The sequence below is a fragment of the Lissotriton helveticus genome, chromosome 1_1, assembly GCF_964261635.1.
Source record: "Lissotriton helveticus chromosome 1_1, aLisHel1.1, whole genome shotgun sequence".
Classification (NCBI taxonomy): domain Eukaryota; kingdom Metazoa; phylum Chordata; class Amphibia; order Caudata; family Salamandridae; genus Lissotriton; species Lissotriton helveticus.
In genome coordinates, this window is record NC_136057.1 from 292,087,701 (window position 1) to 292,102,932 (window position 15,232).

The following is a 15,232-nucleotide window of genomic DNA, read 5'->3' on the forward strand; positions in this document are numbered from 1 at the left end:
TCTCAAGGGGTAGTAGTTGCTAGCACTAGTTGTTATTGCTTAGGTGTTACAGCTTTCCCCCCTGGGAGGGGTGTGTTTTCTCTCGCTCCTCCCTGCCACAGCACCCCCCCAGCTACGGGGGTGAATTCCCGGTACCTTTACCTTTTGTTTGTATTGAGTAGGAGTCTGGAGGGAGTGCAGACCCCCTTGCCCCTGGTTTTGTGCCCAGCACCGCTGTTGCTAGTGTTTTTAGTGTTTCCGCCTCTGTGCCTTTACTACCGTGGAGTAGAGTTATCTACTAGAGAGGCAGCTCACTGGCCACAGCTCACTGGCTACAAGCACTATCCCAGGTCGCAGAGTTGAGGCGCACGGAGTATCTACTTGTCGATCTCTCACCTGGATGGCTGGGCTGGCTGAGCTGGTTGGACTCCGGTCCCACGGCTGTCACGGCTGTCACTGCTACTACTGCTGCTGCCGGTATATGGTATATGCTGACTGCTTCTCCGCCTCTTTTGTGGCTCTGTTGCTCCGCTCCGCATCACTCCGCTGTGGGCTTGCAGACCCGTGCCTCGAATCCTGATAGAGCAGTCCTGAGCGGTCCTGGATTACACCTTCTCTCCGTCTCGCTCACGGGAGCTGAATATGCGTGATGCGAGTCTTGCGGAAGTCAATTTTGCCCCTCCGTCATCCTGTCAACCTGCACCGAGCCGAGTGCCGGGAATCCCTGCCGGGAATCCCCCGCGCCCCTGGATATCTCGAGTAACAGGGGGTCTTGGGGGAGGCTCGGGCGGAAATGCGGCGGGAATGAAGCTCGCACTCGTACTCCCGTACTGCTTGCTACTGCTGTTGCTCCTCGCCTCCTCGCCTCTTGCTTCCTCGCCTGCACACACACCGCACAGCCGAGAATGGCGACTGGCGACTGGCGTTCTGGCGTTCTGCTCCGCTCTCCACCAATCATATAAACACCACTTAAAAAATACCTTCTTTCACACACACTCTCGTCCACAAATGCAGACTTGCCACCTTTAAGAGGTTCACAACATGTTAGGTGTACCTGTCTCCAATCTCTACATTATTGCAATTATAGAAATTAAAATAATTTGGGTGTCTGAGACGTTAACCAAGAAAAGTGAATATCTAAGAGATAAAGGTCTACGCGAGATTCTGTGGTTATTATACAAAAAATTCTCAAAATATTAAATACAGTTGTGACAGTTACTCAAGAGACGTTGTGTGAATGTCAAAAAAGTTAATGTTACCTACATGCACCTGTGATGATGGCTATGCGCTTGAACCAGGTCACAATATTTCACTTCAGAAGTGTCCTCGCCAACGACTAAGGTAGTGGCGTTTGGCATATATAGGACCAGCTGGACTAAACTGAAAATTAGCAACGGGGATAATTGAATAGTGCTCACCGCAGAGGCAAATGCATGTGACTGTTTGCTTACATGAATTGCTAAGCGTGTTAATAAACTCTCAATGCAATACAAGTTTGAACATATTGTCTAGCCATAGACGAAAAGCATGTTAAAAACATCTATATACCACGCATGTTGCCATCTTCAATTAGAAATGGCCACTTAGAGATCAAAGCAAATCTACTCACTCACCTTGTTATAAGAGTAATTAAACATGAGTATCCTCTGTATAGTACGTTACCGTTCTTTAACCATTATAAAGTGATATTTTCAAAACACGGTATCCAGTCTAGCATTTACTTTATATAGAGAAATGGGGCGGGATAAACTACTATGCTCCTGGTCTGCCTAACATTACTGAGATAGCAAATAGACTTAGGCTATTCCTAGTTACATGTTCCTTAAACAAGATAAACTAGATCTAATGTTTGTTTTCAACATTAGAAACTAAAGCATCTTACCACAAATCTGTGCTTCCCAAATGGACTTAGGTAAAGCCAAGTCACCTGTTCCTGCAGCGAAGTAAATGTTATCAACTTGCAAGGGGAAGCGTTGTTACATGAATTTGACTTGAAGATTTGAAAATTAGAATGAAAGAAGAAGGAGAATTGATGAGAAAAATATGACTTGCATAAGAGTGTCCGCACTCATTGACTAATGTGCAGGCTAGGAATGAGTAAACTTAACAAATAGAAAAAATACAAATTGGAAACGTAGAATTTAATCCTACGTGAAAGAGACTAGTAGGTAAGGAAATCTTACTAGCCTAGAAATAAGCATCTTGTGGAGTATACCAAAGACAAATATAAGATGAATGATTTGTATAATATAAAGGTATTACTGAGTGGATGTTCCTTTACTGTTAATTAAATGTTGTAATATATGATATCATTTTCCTAATGTAACTCATTGTTGAGACTTCGTTTGTAGGTGTTAAGGGTAAAAATACAATAAACTTCTCTTCTCTTTCGTACTTCATTACTCATGGTCTCTTGGGTGATTTCAGTTTTCTCTAAAATTACCCATTTGATATCCTCTTGCCTATGTTGAGAGTCAACATAGTGTTTGATCTGTGGGGCTGACAATTTAGATGGCCTAATTGCCACTCAATGTTCAATAAGGCGGGTTGCCATAGATCAAGCAGTATTTCATAGATTAAAAAAAACATTCTTCTGTTTGTTAACTCATTCTATTTGTGATATCAGAAATGTAATCCTATTTATCATATAAAGTGTGAATACAAATAAAGCATTTTTTCTAATTACATGTTCTTTTGGCCTATATCCATCTATTGTATGTATTATTTTACATTGTTTACCAAGAGAACTTTTTCTGCACTGCTGTATTTTCCCTGCCCTTGGAACTGTGATTTCTTAACAGGTAGTCCCTCTTTCTGTACACTGTAATGATAATTCTGCAGCTAGAAAACCTCAAGAGATTAATATTGAACCACATCCTCCCCTCATTGAAGGTTTCTTTGCGCATATGATTCCTTAAAAAACTCAGAAGTAAAATAGATGCCAGGGACTGAAGCATCCTTTTATGACGTGCCATGCTGCAGTTTTGTATTTTTATCTTTTTTAGCTTCATATTTTAAATGCCATTTAAAAAATTGGAAATCAGAATAACTTATTACTTTAAAGAGCACCATTTCACTGCTCCCTTTTCTACTACCTTTACTAGAGCCAAACCTGGAGATCCAGTCCTCCTGGTTGACCCTAGGATCAAGAAAATTGCAGAAAAGTACAAGAAAACATCTGCTCAGGTACCTGGTGAAAGTGACATTCATTTAGACTAATGGTTTTAAAATGTCAAAACTATTGGCTCTTGTAGCCTTCTACATTTCACTAAACTGCACCATATTTCTCTTTGTAACCTTTCTTTTAATACTTTCTTACTTTACCCCTTCCCGTTTGTTTTTGTTCTACCTGCATATATAGTTCTATCAATGATCCTGGAGAAGGGTTTGGAATAATATACCGACATTTAGCAGATTCCAAGGGTTGACTCATCTAGTTTTTACAACTATCTACTAAAACCCCAAACACCTTTTAATTCTGCATATACAGCTTCCCAGGAGGCTTTCTGTACAGTAGAAAATTTAGATTTTTCACAGCTTGCTAGGCAGAAATCTCGATTTTATTAAAAACAAGGAGGCTAATTGTAGTATCCCCTTTAAATGACATCATATTACATCATTAGAATTGTTATGTTTCCTATGTGTGTTCTACATTCTTAGTGTGATAGTTAAACAGATCTCCAAGCAGATCTCCTGTTGTTCCTATCCTTGTGGTTGTATAAGCTGTTTCCTCCTAAGAATAAACTTCTACTATTTCAAGAGTGTCTTCCAATTACATCATAAATTGGCGACGATCGGGATCTTGAACAAGGACCCACTCCTTGAAGAATTTTTTAAAGAAGAAGAAACTCGAGGAACAGCGTTCACACGTATTGAAGGTATCTTGTTGATTTTTTTTCTATGTGTAATGATCGCACCAGCGGCAGTAAGTATTTTCGTGCTTTTGATTGCACCTGCGGCAGTATTTGACGACCTTAACTTGTAAAGATTGGACGTCATTCCCGACATTAAGGCAGTGTATTTCTTTGAAATTAGCACTTTCAATTTTCAATATCTGCCGAACTACCATTTTGTTTAAAGCTCACCTTAAGGTAATAGCAAATAAAAAAACGTAAAGCTTTTACTTTTATTCCATACCTTTGGTAGCTCCGCATCTTTTGAAACTGCCTCAAAGTTCTCCGATGACGAGCGTACCTCAGCGTTGAAGCCAACAGCTCAGCTTCGAAGTTTTTCCTGTTACCTGAGCATTTCCGCCGCGTCAGCTCTCTGCACGACGTTCGACAGAGCGTCAAAGACGTCCCAGAGGTCAAAGTACTACACGCTCTAACGCTACGTATCGGCCATTATAATTTTTTCTCTTTGTTTATTTTTCTTCACTATGACAAACGCTATGCCGCATTGTGTGAGATATCACTATTTGTAATTTAATTTTCACCAGCGTTCTTGCACACAACGGACACCTGTATTTGTGGGACAGCTACACGACCATCAAACTTTCAGAAACCTCCTTTTAAAGAAACGAAAATAGACCACGGTGACTACGTTTATTTTGTTAATTCTTTATTTTCTTTGCTGTGCTATTTCTTGTCATCTAGTTTCATATTATTTATTTGAAAATGTCCAATAACATTAATTCTCCCTCACATTTCTTACCTGTTGCGGGTGATCCTAAAGTAGAGTGGGATTTATGGTATCCCACATTTCTAGCATATGTGGATGTAGTAGAGGAAGATGGATGTTCACCCAAAAGAAAATTAGCACTTTTAAAAAACTGTTTAGGAGGTGCAGGTCTTAAGGAGTTAGAAAATGTACCTCCCATTGACGGTGCAGGCGATTTTAATATTTTTGAGGTTGTCATAAAACAATTAGCGACTAGGTTTGGAAGGAAAATAAACACAGTAATGGAGAGATTTAAATTTTACTCTAGAGCTCAGAAAGACGATGAGTCTATTGAAAACTATGTAGCCGCATTACGAACATTAGCTGGCTCTTGCGCTTTCGAAACGATCAATTTTGAACAGGTATTAAGAGATCAAATAATGATGAAAACAAAAAGCAAAAAGATACAAGAACGTCTATGGATGGGAACTGAATCTTCTCTTAATACTGTATTGAACATAGCCAAAGTTATTGAACAATCCGAACTCTTTGTTAATGAGATTAGAGGTCAAGATGTTAAGAATAAGGTAATAATTCCAGAGGTTGCCTTGATAAAGGAGGTCCACAATCAAAGGAAATTTCCTGTTACTCAAACTAAAAAAGAGTATTTTACAAGAGATAACAGATTCACTAACAAGAAAAACCAAGTGATTTGTTATAGGTGTGGTGGAAATGATCATGTTGGTAATTACAGAGGGTGTCCAGCATGGAATAAAATTTGCATAAAATGTAAAAAACCAGGGCATTTTAGTAAAAAGTGTAGATCTCCGCAAAAAGTGAATTTATTAACTGACTCAGAATATGATAATCCTGAAGAAATCCAGGAAATCAACACGTTGTTATGTGTTGGAGACACTAAATGCAAAGGTTTTCCCAAAGACATAATATTGATAAATGGTATAGAAATTTCTATGCTCATAGATTGGTGTGCCTGGTACAGTATAATTGGTAATGATATATTTAACAAGTACTGGAATTCATCAAGTTTACTTCCATCAGATGTTCGACCAGGTGGATATACTGGTCAGAAAATTGATCTGTTAGGTTTTATGTGGGCTGATATTAAATTTAAGCATAGGAGCATTAAAGGCAAAATTTATGTTGCATCCAAAGGTGCTTCTATCCTGAGCTGGCCACATCAACACGAGTTGGGGATTAAATTAGATCCCAACGCCTCTCCACCAGTTTATCTAGTACATCCTGTTGATCATGAATTCACTGCCCAGATTAAAAGCAAATTCCCTGACATATTTTCTGACACCTTAGGTGAATTTGTAAATTTTAAACATAAAATTATCTTAAAGGAAAATGCGACACCAGTTCGACATAGAGTTAGAAACGTACCTTTAGCTTACCGAGAAAAATTGAAAAGTATTTTGTTGGACTTAGTAACTCGAGGAATTATTGAACCCACTGAATCCTCTCCATGGGTTTCTCCAGTAGTTTTGTCAGTTAAAAGCAACGGCAATCTTCGCCTATACGTTGACCTCCGCAGTTTGAACAGTGAAATTTGGGTCGACAGACACCCGTTACCCAACATTCATGAACTGATTACTACTCTTTCTGGTGCTTGTATTTTTTCAACCTTAGATTTGGCCAGTGCCTATCACCAGGTATTATTCCATGAAGATTCTAAGTTTCTCACCACTTTCATAACGCCAGAAGGCATGTTTCAATTCCGTCGCATGCCATTTGGTTTAGCCAGTGCGGCGTCGGTATTCCAAAGGCTTATGAAAGATGTTTTGGAGGGGTGTGATAACGCCATAGCGTTCCAAGATGACATTTTGATATACGGAAAGAATTTTGAAGACCATGACACGAACCTAGATAAAGTGTTAAGCTCTGTTCAAGCAAAAGGTTTGACTTTGAAATTTTCAAAGTGTAAATTTAGACAAAGCACTGTAGAATACTTGGGACATGAAATTTCTGCTCAAGGCATTAAACCCAAACATAATCACGTTCTACGCATAACTAAGGCTCCGGCCCCTAACAATAAAGAACAATTGGTGTCATTTTTGGGTCTTACAGAGTTTTATAGTAAATTTGTACCAGATTACTCTTCTAAGATCCATCCTTTAAAGTTGTTGTTAAAAAAAGATGCGAAATTTACTTGGAACAATGGACAACAGGTTGCTTTTGAATTACTTAAAAAAGAAATTATCAATGCCCCCTTTCTGAGACCTTTTGATTTGGGTAGAGAATGCATTGTGTGTGTAGATGCAAGTAACGTTGGCCTTGGTTCTGTACTAATGCAAAAGAGTAAGGGTGAGGAATATGTAGTTTCCTATGCTTCTCGAACTCTCCGTGGTGCAGAGTTTAATTATTCCACTATTGAGAAGGAACTTTTAGCTTGTACTTGGGCGGTTGAACATTTTAGGCAGTTTCTGTGGGGAACTAGATTCCGTTTACGGACTGACCATAAACCTCTGATAAACATGTTAGCTGCTGGGGGTGGTCGCACTTTGACAGCACGTTTGGCACGTTTAGCGGCTAAGCTACAGGAATTTCAATGCATAGTAGAATATGTGCCTGGTCGTTTGATTGCATGTCTAGATTGCCTTGTACCTCTTCAGAAGAAATTGACATCACTCCTCGTGATGTTGATGTGGCTTTGACCATTGATGATGTAAATGATGTGAAATGCAATACCACATCCAGTGTTATCTCTGAAACGGATTGGAGAGATGCCATGTGTAAGGATATTTCTTTATCTAATGTAGTGGATTTTTTGAAGCATGGTTGGCCTGAAAAAGGAAACTCTCTGGTGATATTTTGTCTTTTAGTAAAATAAAAGAAGAACTCATGTTTGATCAAGGTTTTATAACCAGAGGAGACAAGATAGTTCCTCCTTGTGATTTGCGAGAAAAAATAATTTTCATGGCTCATGAGGGCCACATGGGTATGTCCAACACTAAAAGAAGAATTCGTGAATTTTATTGGTGGCCCGGTATTGATAGAATGGTAGACAAATGTGTAGAAAAGTCAGCCCATATCGCACCCGATGCCCAGGCTGCTGGTGCAGGGTGACTCTTAGTTCCCATCTTGAATAATTACCAAACAAAGAGACGGGCACTGGAAGCAGGAAAACAAGAACAGAGTTTATTACTCATGAGGAGAGCATGTCATTTCGGACACTCGCATAGTGTCTTCGGGAGGTGCTCTAACAAGTTTCTCTGAGGCTTCGTCTTTTATACACAGGTTTGTGGCACACAGGCATCCTTTATTACAATCCAGACATTGTGCAGTACGCAGATATTCCAACACGTGGCTACAGTAGGGGCCCTTATCCTCCATACAATAGGAGGGGGCTGTCATGCAGCTGAGTGTTCTGCTGATTCCTTTGGAATGTGTGCTCCTGATCGAATCTCAGGGGGTGGGGAGGTCATGATCAATAGTGGCTCTTTTCAAGAGAGGCGAGTGCATACAGTAGTGGGCAATAAACTGTATCCTCAGGCTAAGGGATGACCAGCGGTCCATGTAGGCAATTAGGTTCGGAGGAAGAGGTCATCAAAGGAGGGGTATTCATGGAGGGAAAGGAGGTGTTGGTCAGGCGCGGGGTGCGTTTTTCAGAGACAGAGTCATGCGGGAGGGGAGGGCTCATGACTTGTGCATGTGAGAGCGGGGGCAGTCAGGGTGCATGGGGGAAGCTTGCAGGGTCAGGGAAGGGGCGCTGGTGATCGATCGCAAACAGAGAGACCATGGTACCTAAAATGGCTGTCGTGTACGTGTGTGCATGGGTCTATGCTAGCGGGATAACACAGTCAGCGTTTTAGCGATCTTCGTTCTGCTTACGACAAGGGGTACTGTGAACACAAATGAACGCCGCTTATGTACATACACATTGCTATTTTCAACAGTCGCCGCTTTTTTACATAAGCAAGTTCAATTTCTACCTAGTCGATGCTAGAGGCAGAATGCAATACATGTTAATTTACATCTGTTGGGTTCTTCATACAAGCCTAGAGATCGGCATAATGTTTAGTCGGTGTAGAATCAAGGAAGAATGTTCCGACACATTAAAAAAATCAGGTTCACATTTTCTCTCCAGTGACATCAACATACAGGAAAAATGCTCTGATACCTTCAAGTCTTGTCAGTACTATAAGAGACTTTTGAAAAACTAACTACATGAGTGACCGATGAAACATTTTAAAAGGCAATACAAAATGGTTGAGGGAGGGATTCAATTCGATACAAGCAATTAGTCAAGGGGTGAGTAGAAAGTTCTGGAAAGGGGGAGGGTCTTTGTCGCAATGTCTTTTAACAGAGTCCGTCTTCTTTTGTTGGCGCTGCTGAGCACCGGCGGTGGAGCTATAGGTCCAGCTCGGATTCATCCTTACACGTTGCAGGGTGCGATCAGTCCTCTGCTGTTAGATCACAGTCCTGTTTCCTAACTTATTTTCTTAGAGGTGCCTCAAGCTGGGCACCTGCGTATCTTTTCTTTTTCCGTGGCAAAACCTCATTCTATAGTCAAAAGTTTATGCGATAAGGGTGAGTTTGTTGGATAATCGAGGGAAGAGAGGGCGGAGTGGGGCCAGATCTTTGAACACACCAAGGGACCAAGGGAGCAAAGGACAACGAGCAGGCAAGCCCAACAGTCGGACTCAAAAGGGGACGGGGGACTTCAGGCACGAGTGGGTCAGCGAGTCGAGGGCTTCAAGGCAGCCCTTCATTCCTCCATCTGCTGAGTTTGAAAGTTATGCCTCGTCCCGCGTCTCGTTGCTCTGCAGTTCCACCTTTGGTTGCGGTCACACGTGCTCCATGATCTGTGGCCAGGCTGTGCGTTACGTCCAGCTCCTCTCCTCCGGTGATTGTATCTTTGAATGGGTAGAAAACAAGTTTTAGAAAAACTGGCAGGAGAAGACATTTATACATCTCAATTCCGTCCCCAATCCTGCGTAGGTGGGGGATATGTTCATCGATCACAGTCAGAAGTCGTCACTTATGGAGTCTGTAGGAGTGCATTGTTATTGATTTCATGGACCTGTGTGGCGTTCATGCGCAATGTATGGTGAGAGGAATTGGACTTTTATACATGGTGTATTATCCCATCACTCAAAACTCGAGCCCCTATGTAGAGACTCGCCCTTTTTCATTGTAACCCAAGTACTGACAGTCTTACACTTCCCTCTGGGGTCTGCTAACTCTTGCAAGCAGGGGCGTTATCGTCATGAAGAAGGGGGAGGGGGCAGATGTTAAACATGGCTTTCCTGGGGAATGACCGTTAATCAAGGTCATCAATTACGTTTCGTGGGTAGCTGACATGAGGCTAGGGTTAATCGGGGCGCGTGGGTGCTTTGGACAGGGAGCTGGAGTCGATCGGGAGAAGTGGGGTACTCTGGACATCCGCACTTAGGTGCAGGGGGGTGGGGCAATCGGGGCATTGGGGCATTGGGGATCGCATTTCTAAGGAACTGAGAAACAGAAGACCATTGACGTTATAGTTCCCTTATAAAAGGCCAGATTAGGGGACGTCCGTCGTCTTACCTGTCCTTTCCTTCATTACCAACTCGGGTTCTATCGTTTTGCAGAAAGGAGAGGTAGTAATATGGCAAGTCACAATCGTTTTGGTTTTGGTCAATTTTGCTGAACACCTTTGCGTTCGAGGAAACCCAATTATGTTTTGTGTCATCATATAAGAAAAGATGAAGCAGGGGGCTTTTGGAGAGAGAGAGAGAGAGAGAGAGAGAGAGAGAGAGAGAGAGAGAGAGAGAGAGAGAGAGAGAGAGAGAGAGAGAGACCGCACCCTAAATGGTCCATTCGGTACACGTATGACATGGAGAGAGAAAGAGAGAGAGAGAGAGACGTGTACAATAATGGGCCATTCAGCGCGCGCACAACACAGAACAACAGGGGTTAAGTAACACGGACACACAGGCAGAGGGATGATGTAGATTGATGCATCACGTACACACAAACTCAGACGGGGGAGACAGTACATGTATTATATACAAAAATCCAAGAAAAAACATAGAACAGTTATTGGCCAAAATGATCTCCTCCTGTACGCTGCGCATTCTCAGTATCCTAAGCTCTCTTTAATTTTTCTTCTCTTTTTATTGTCGGCTGCCTTTACTGGAGGTTGTGGTTGCGCACACTTACGCCTCTGCCACTTAGTCATGAACTAACCTGGTCGGGCTAATGCTCACGGTGGTATTTTCGAGTCATTTTAGCAAATGTGTTTCCAGGCTGAGACAATAGTCGGTGTCAGTTGGAGAACAATGGGGCAGCTTTGAGTTACATGTCTATGAGGATGCGAAAAAGGAGGTAGTAGGTTTTTAAATATTGGCAATATCCCTAGTCCTCTCGGCGGAGGATACTTGTGTAAACCTTACCTCGAAATACCCTAAACTTTTCCCTACTTAGTTAAAAGTAGGAATGTGTTGCATTATTCGGGGTTTGTCGAGGTTAGGTACCATAATCAAACGCCTTTTTCCCGTCTCTTCGTTCGTTAGATCATCACTTTCCTTTTCGTATCTTTAATCGATGTTCCAAAGTGACCTGCAGAAAGAGGGAAAAAGAAGGGGGGCGGGGCAACATTTAAAACACATCAGCGCGCATAAACCCGAAAAAGGCTTTTACTTACTACATACTCGGTCTATCCCCACGGAGCGCAGTTCTTGCCAACTCGGCATTTAAGCCCAGATGAACCTTTTAGTGTGTGAGAGATGATTATCGGAAGCCAGTGTGTGGTATTATGGACCGTATGTAGGGAGGCCAGGTGGCACTCCTTCGGGGCGACTTAGGGACATTTCAGCACAATTTTCCTGATACAGGTAGCACATAAAGTATAGGCTGAATTCCAGGTTTTTTTTTTTTTTTTAGCGGTTGCTTTGGGCTGTACAAAGATGTGCAAAATACATACAACAAAAAAACCTGGACCATTCATATTTGCAGTATTTCTGCATTATACCCTTTAACCCTTATCTAATCGAGTTGAGTCATTTCACCTATATTTTAGTTATATCGAAAATAGTGATTATTCATTTGAAACTTATCAACTTATGCGTGACAACTACGTTTGCTTTTTTCCAAAAATCTTTAATAAGAATATCGGTGTACAAATACGGGCCTACAACCCCATGGGCCGGCCACGGAGCAGGCTGGAACTGTAGATGTGGGGATACTTTATTATTGGAAAACTTAATGGAGTCGGTGGTCGTTAATTTCCTAAAAAGTGCGCCAAGTGCAATAAAAATCATATCGAATCTTTAGTGTGAGCGAGTATCATAAGCATTGAAATTTCGAACTTTCAATAATCATGATGCGCCAAAACTTAACAACAATTCATTGTCCGAATGCTCAATCGGTACCCATCTCATGTCAATTCATTGTCCTTCATTGTCCGAACACACAATCAGTACCCATCTCATATCAATTCTTTGTCCGAGCTGACAGTATACATCCTATATCAATCCATTGTCCGAACTCATAATCAGTACACATCCTATATCAATCTATATGTTTTTTTTTTTTTTTTAAACTTCATACATATCCTATGACACCAAGGCTGAGCAATCGGGGTACAATAAGGAGTTGAGAGTTTCATTTGCATCGGCGCCATTTTGGGTGCAGTCAGGCAGATCCAGTTATTAAAGACAAAGGTCCTTAGCTTTCAGAATTAACAAGGAATAGAATAAAATATAGACCATGATAGGCAACTATATGTGTCACTGTTCAGCCGGACAGGATATTTATTTTCAAAAGAATAAGACTTGTAGTTCAGGGATAGTTCAACAGGCACAATCCTGTACCAAAGCAATTCAGAGAACATACAAGGTGTTCGAAAGTTTGAAGCAGGCAAAAGAAATGAGCAAAATTGGCCACTTTTAAATCAGTGTTCAATTAAAGTAGTGCCAAAGAAGGCACCAGACACAACAAAATTTAACATAATAGTTTGGTTGTGAAGGCGCTTTACAAAGTCGACGTTTCGATCCCCTATGCTCAATTGTCTGGGATCATCATCAGGACTGACATATTTTACAGCATTTGCCTGACAATTTGACATACAAAAGATTTACCGCCTGTATGAAGGGGAGAAAAAAAGAAAGAGGTAGGTAGCTTTAGAAAGTTAGTTACTCAACCTAGAAAGCAAAAGAAGAAAAATGCTCCTGATAGTCCGAGTGTTTCAGAGGACCATTACACTTATTCGGATTCGACTTAATTGTGCATAATATATTGTGTTCCACTCGTGAGGGGCCGGTCGGAGTGCCTGTGACTTGTGTGAAATGGTAGAGAGACATTCTCCTGGCTATATATACATTTTGGAAAATACCTATTTCATTTCACATTCAACCTTGGCGGTTCAACCGTTATTTGTACCCTTGTTTATAAAACAGGCCTATTCACGTTTAAGCTGTGAGCTTGTATCTTGTTTATAAAACATGCCTAATCAAGTTATGCTGTATTTTTTATCATGCACATACACCCGTTATATTTGCATGCATTGTGAGGCGGCTAGCGCGCATTGGGTTTCAGGCGGGGACTTGTGCGAAGTACCTTGCGGGTGAAGGACTTACCCAGATAGGGGTTAATTAGACCCTATTCGGACAGATGGCGTGTGTTTTAGGTGCCCACCTGGAATGGAAAAAGGGGGGGACCTGATCAATGAGAACCCCAGGCGGGGGAGAGAGATAGGGATGCCATGCGCGGCGCGGTCTCAAGATTACCTGTGCGCAGTCCTTCTGTGGTATGGACTTCTATTGGGATAGCGGGGGACAGGTTATATTTAACCAGATACTTCCTATGGGAAAGAAAGCCGGATCAATAACGCGTCAAGTTACACAGACCGGATGACGAGTCTGGAACGGTCCGGGTTTATGCGAGTCTTACCTTGCGGCAGGGCACCCTCGTGTTGCATCAATCTGCAATACCGGAGCTGGAGGAGCAATGTCCTTCTGTCAGCTACCGTCTCCGTCGGATGACTCGTAATTTAAGCGCTAGTGCGAATGGGTTGTGGAAAGAGAAGATGGGTCGGCATTGGCCGCCATCTTGGTGAGGGAATACGCGGGCATTCGGTTGCGCCATTTTGGGAAGGGAATTCACGAGTGTAGTAACAATGTGCAATATTTACATTTTGGTGGTGAAATAACGTGACAATTATTTAGTGAAATTCGTGCGGGCGGCGCTTACGTGGGTGACTTAATAAAAACATATTTACATTAGATTATATTAAGGCAGCAAGCATGTCATTTTTCAAATTTCACAGCACCGAGTTGAATCACATGAAATACATTTTGAACAGCTTATTTGTCCATGTGGCCAACCATGGCATGCAGAGGGCAATTGTCAATGTTATTCCATTTGGTGCGCTCATAGAAGGCTACTCCAATCTTCCAGGCGATTGAGGCCATTTTGGATGGTGTCGAATTTTATCATAGTTCTCAGTTCATCCCTGTTCAACAGTTGACCAATGTTACCACCTCTTGGGGGGAGTTTTATTACCTTGAGAATGGTCCATTTGATTCCAGAATTGATGTAGTGGTCCACTAGGGGAGCGTTTGCCGTTCTGCAGCGAATTCGTCAGGCAGATCCAGGCATAGTCTAAATCTCCACTAACTCGTGGTTGGCCTAGAGCTTCCTTTTGGCAGTCCAAAAAGTTCCGTCAAAGGGCACAAGAAAGGATCGGTGGTCTGAACCATCAGTCAAAAGGGGAGGGAGGCAACAATCTTTTCTACCGGGTCATACTGTGTTTTCACCGGAACTGATCCGAACTGTAGTCTGCAGGATTTTAGTCATTCGAACTGAGGCTGGCGCCAGCATGGGAGCGCCGACGTCCTGCGGCTACATTTCCATCGTTCCGTGGGCAATCATGGCAGTCATTCCCCATCGGGGGTATCTGCGGGAGTCGGGGACTCCCGCGGCTCCTCTAGAATCTTCAGGGACGAGGAGAACTTTTATGATGGTGGCATCCACAAGCAACCAGGCCATTCCTTCATGCTGGGCCCGCTCTTGCAAGGTCGACCGCCATTTTGAGATTTCGGCAGCCACCGGCGATCGCGGGGTCAAATAAGCAGACGGGCTCCAACCTGCCGGGCGAGGTGTCGCAGCATCGCCACAGTGGATGAACCCCTTTCCGGGTGCGTGGAGCGTCGCTGTACCGCAAGAGTGGACGAACCCTTTACCGGGTGCGTGGAGCGTCGCTGCACCGCAAGAGTGGACGAACCCTTTGCCGGGTGCGAGGAGCGTTGAGGGCGCAGCTGGGGAGCCTCCACCTGAGGAGGTGGGAGAGGCTCGTTCGCGCCGCCTCTCCCTCCCAGTGCACCCCACGGCGTCTCGCTTGACATTTGTTATGGCCGGACCAGGCGATGAGGACGGGGGGGGGGTCGGAGGCATGTGCAAGACATCCCCCCCCAGGGTTGGCGCAGCCATTATAAAAGAAAGAAGTGGCGCCTGGCATGTTTTCGGGCCGGGCCTCCGGTGGATGGCGGCCAGACGCTCTTCGCCCTGGCCCCAGGAACGGGTTCCTTGGTTCATCCGGTGGGGCAGGCCTTGGCGTGTGGCGCCGCCTTCGGGCTATTCGCGTAGTGGTCCTTCCACCCCACCGCCCCTGACGGGTTTTGTAGACATAAAAGCGCCCAAAAACTACTAGAAA

The 15,232-nt window shown here is 43.1% G+C and overlaps 1 protein-coding gene across 1 annotated transcript in view; it reads left to right on the forward strand.

Moving 5' to 3' along the window:
- The window catches only part of LOC144797766 (aldo-keto reductase family 1 member B1-like), a 207,643-nt gene that overhangs the window by 82,712 nt on the left and 109,699 nt on the right, over nt 1–15,232 (forward strand). The window contains exon 5 of the mRNA XM_078668557.1: nt 3,084–3,165. Coding sequence (XP_078524683.1) covers nt 3,084–3,165 — 82 coding nt within the window. The remainder of the gene's footprint in view (nt 1–3,083; nt 3,166–15,232) is intronic.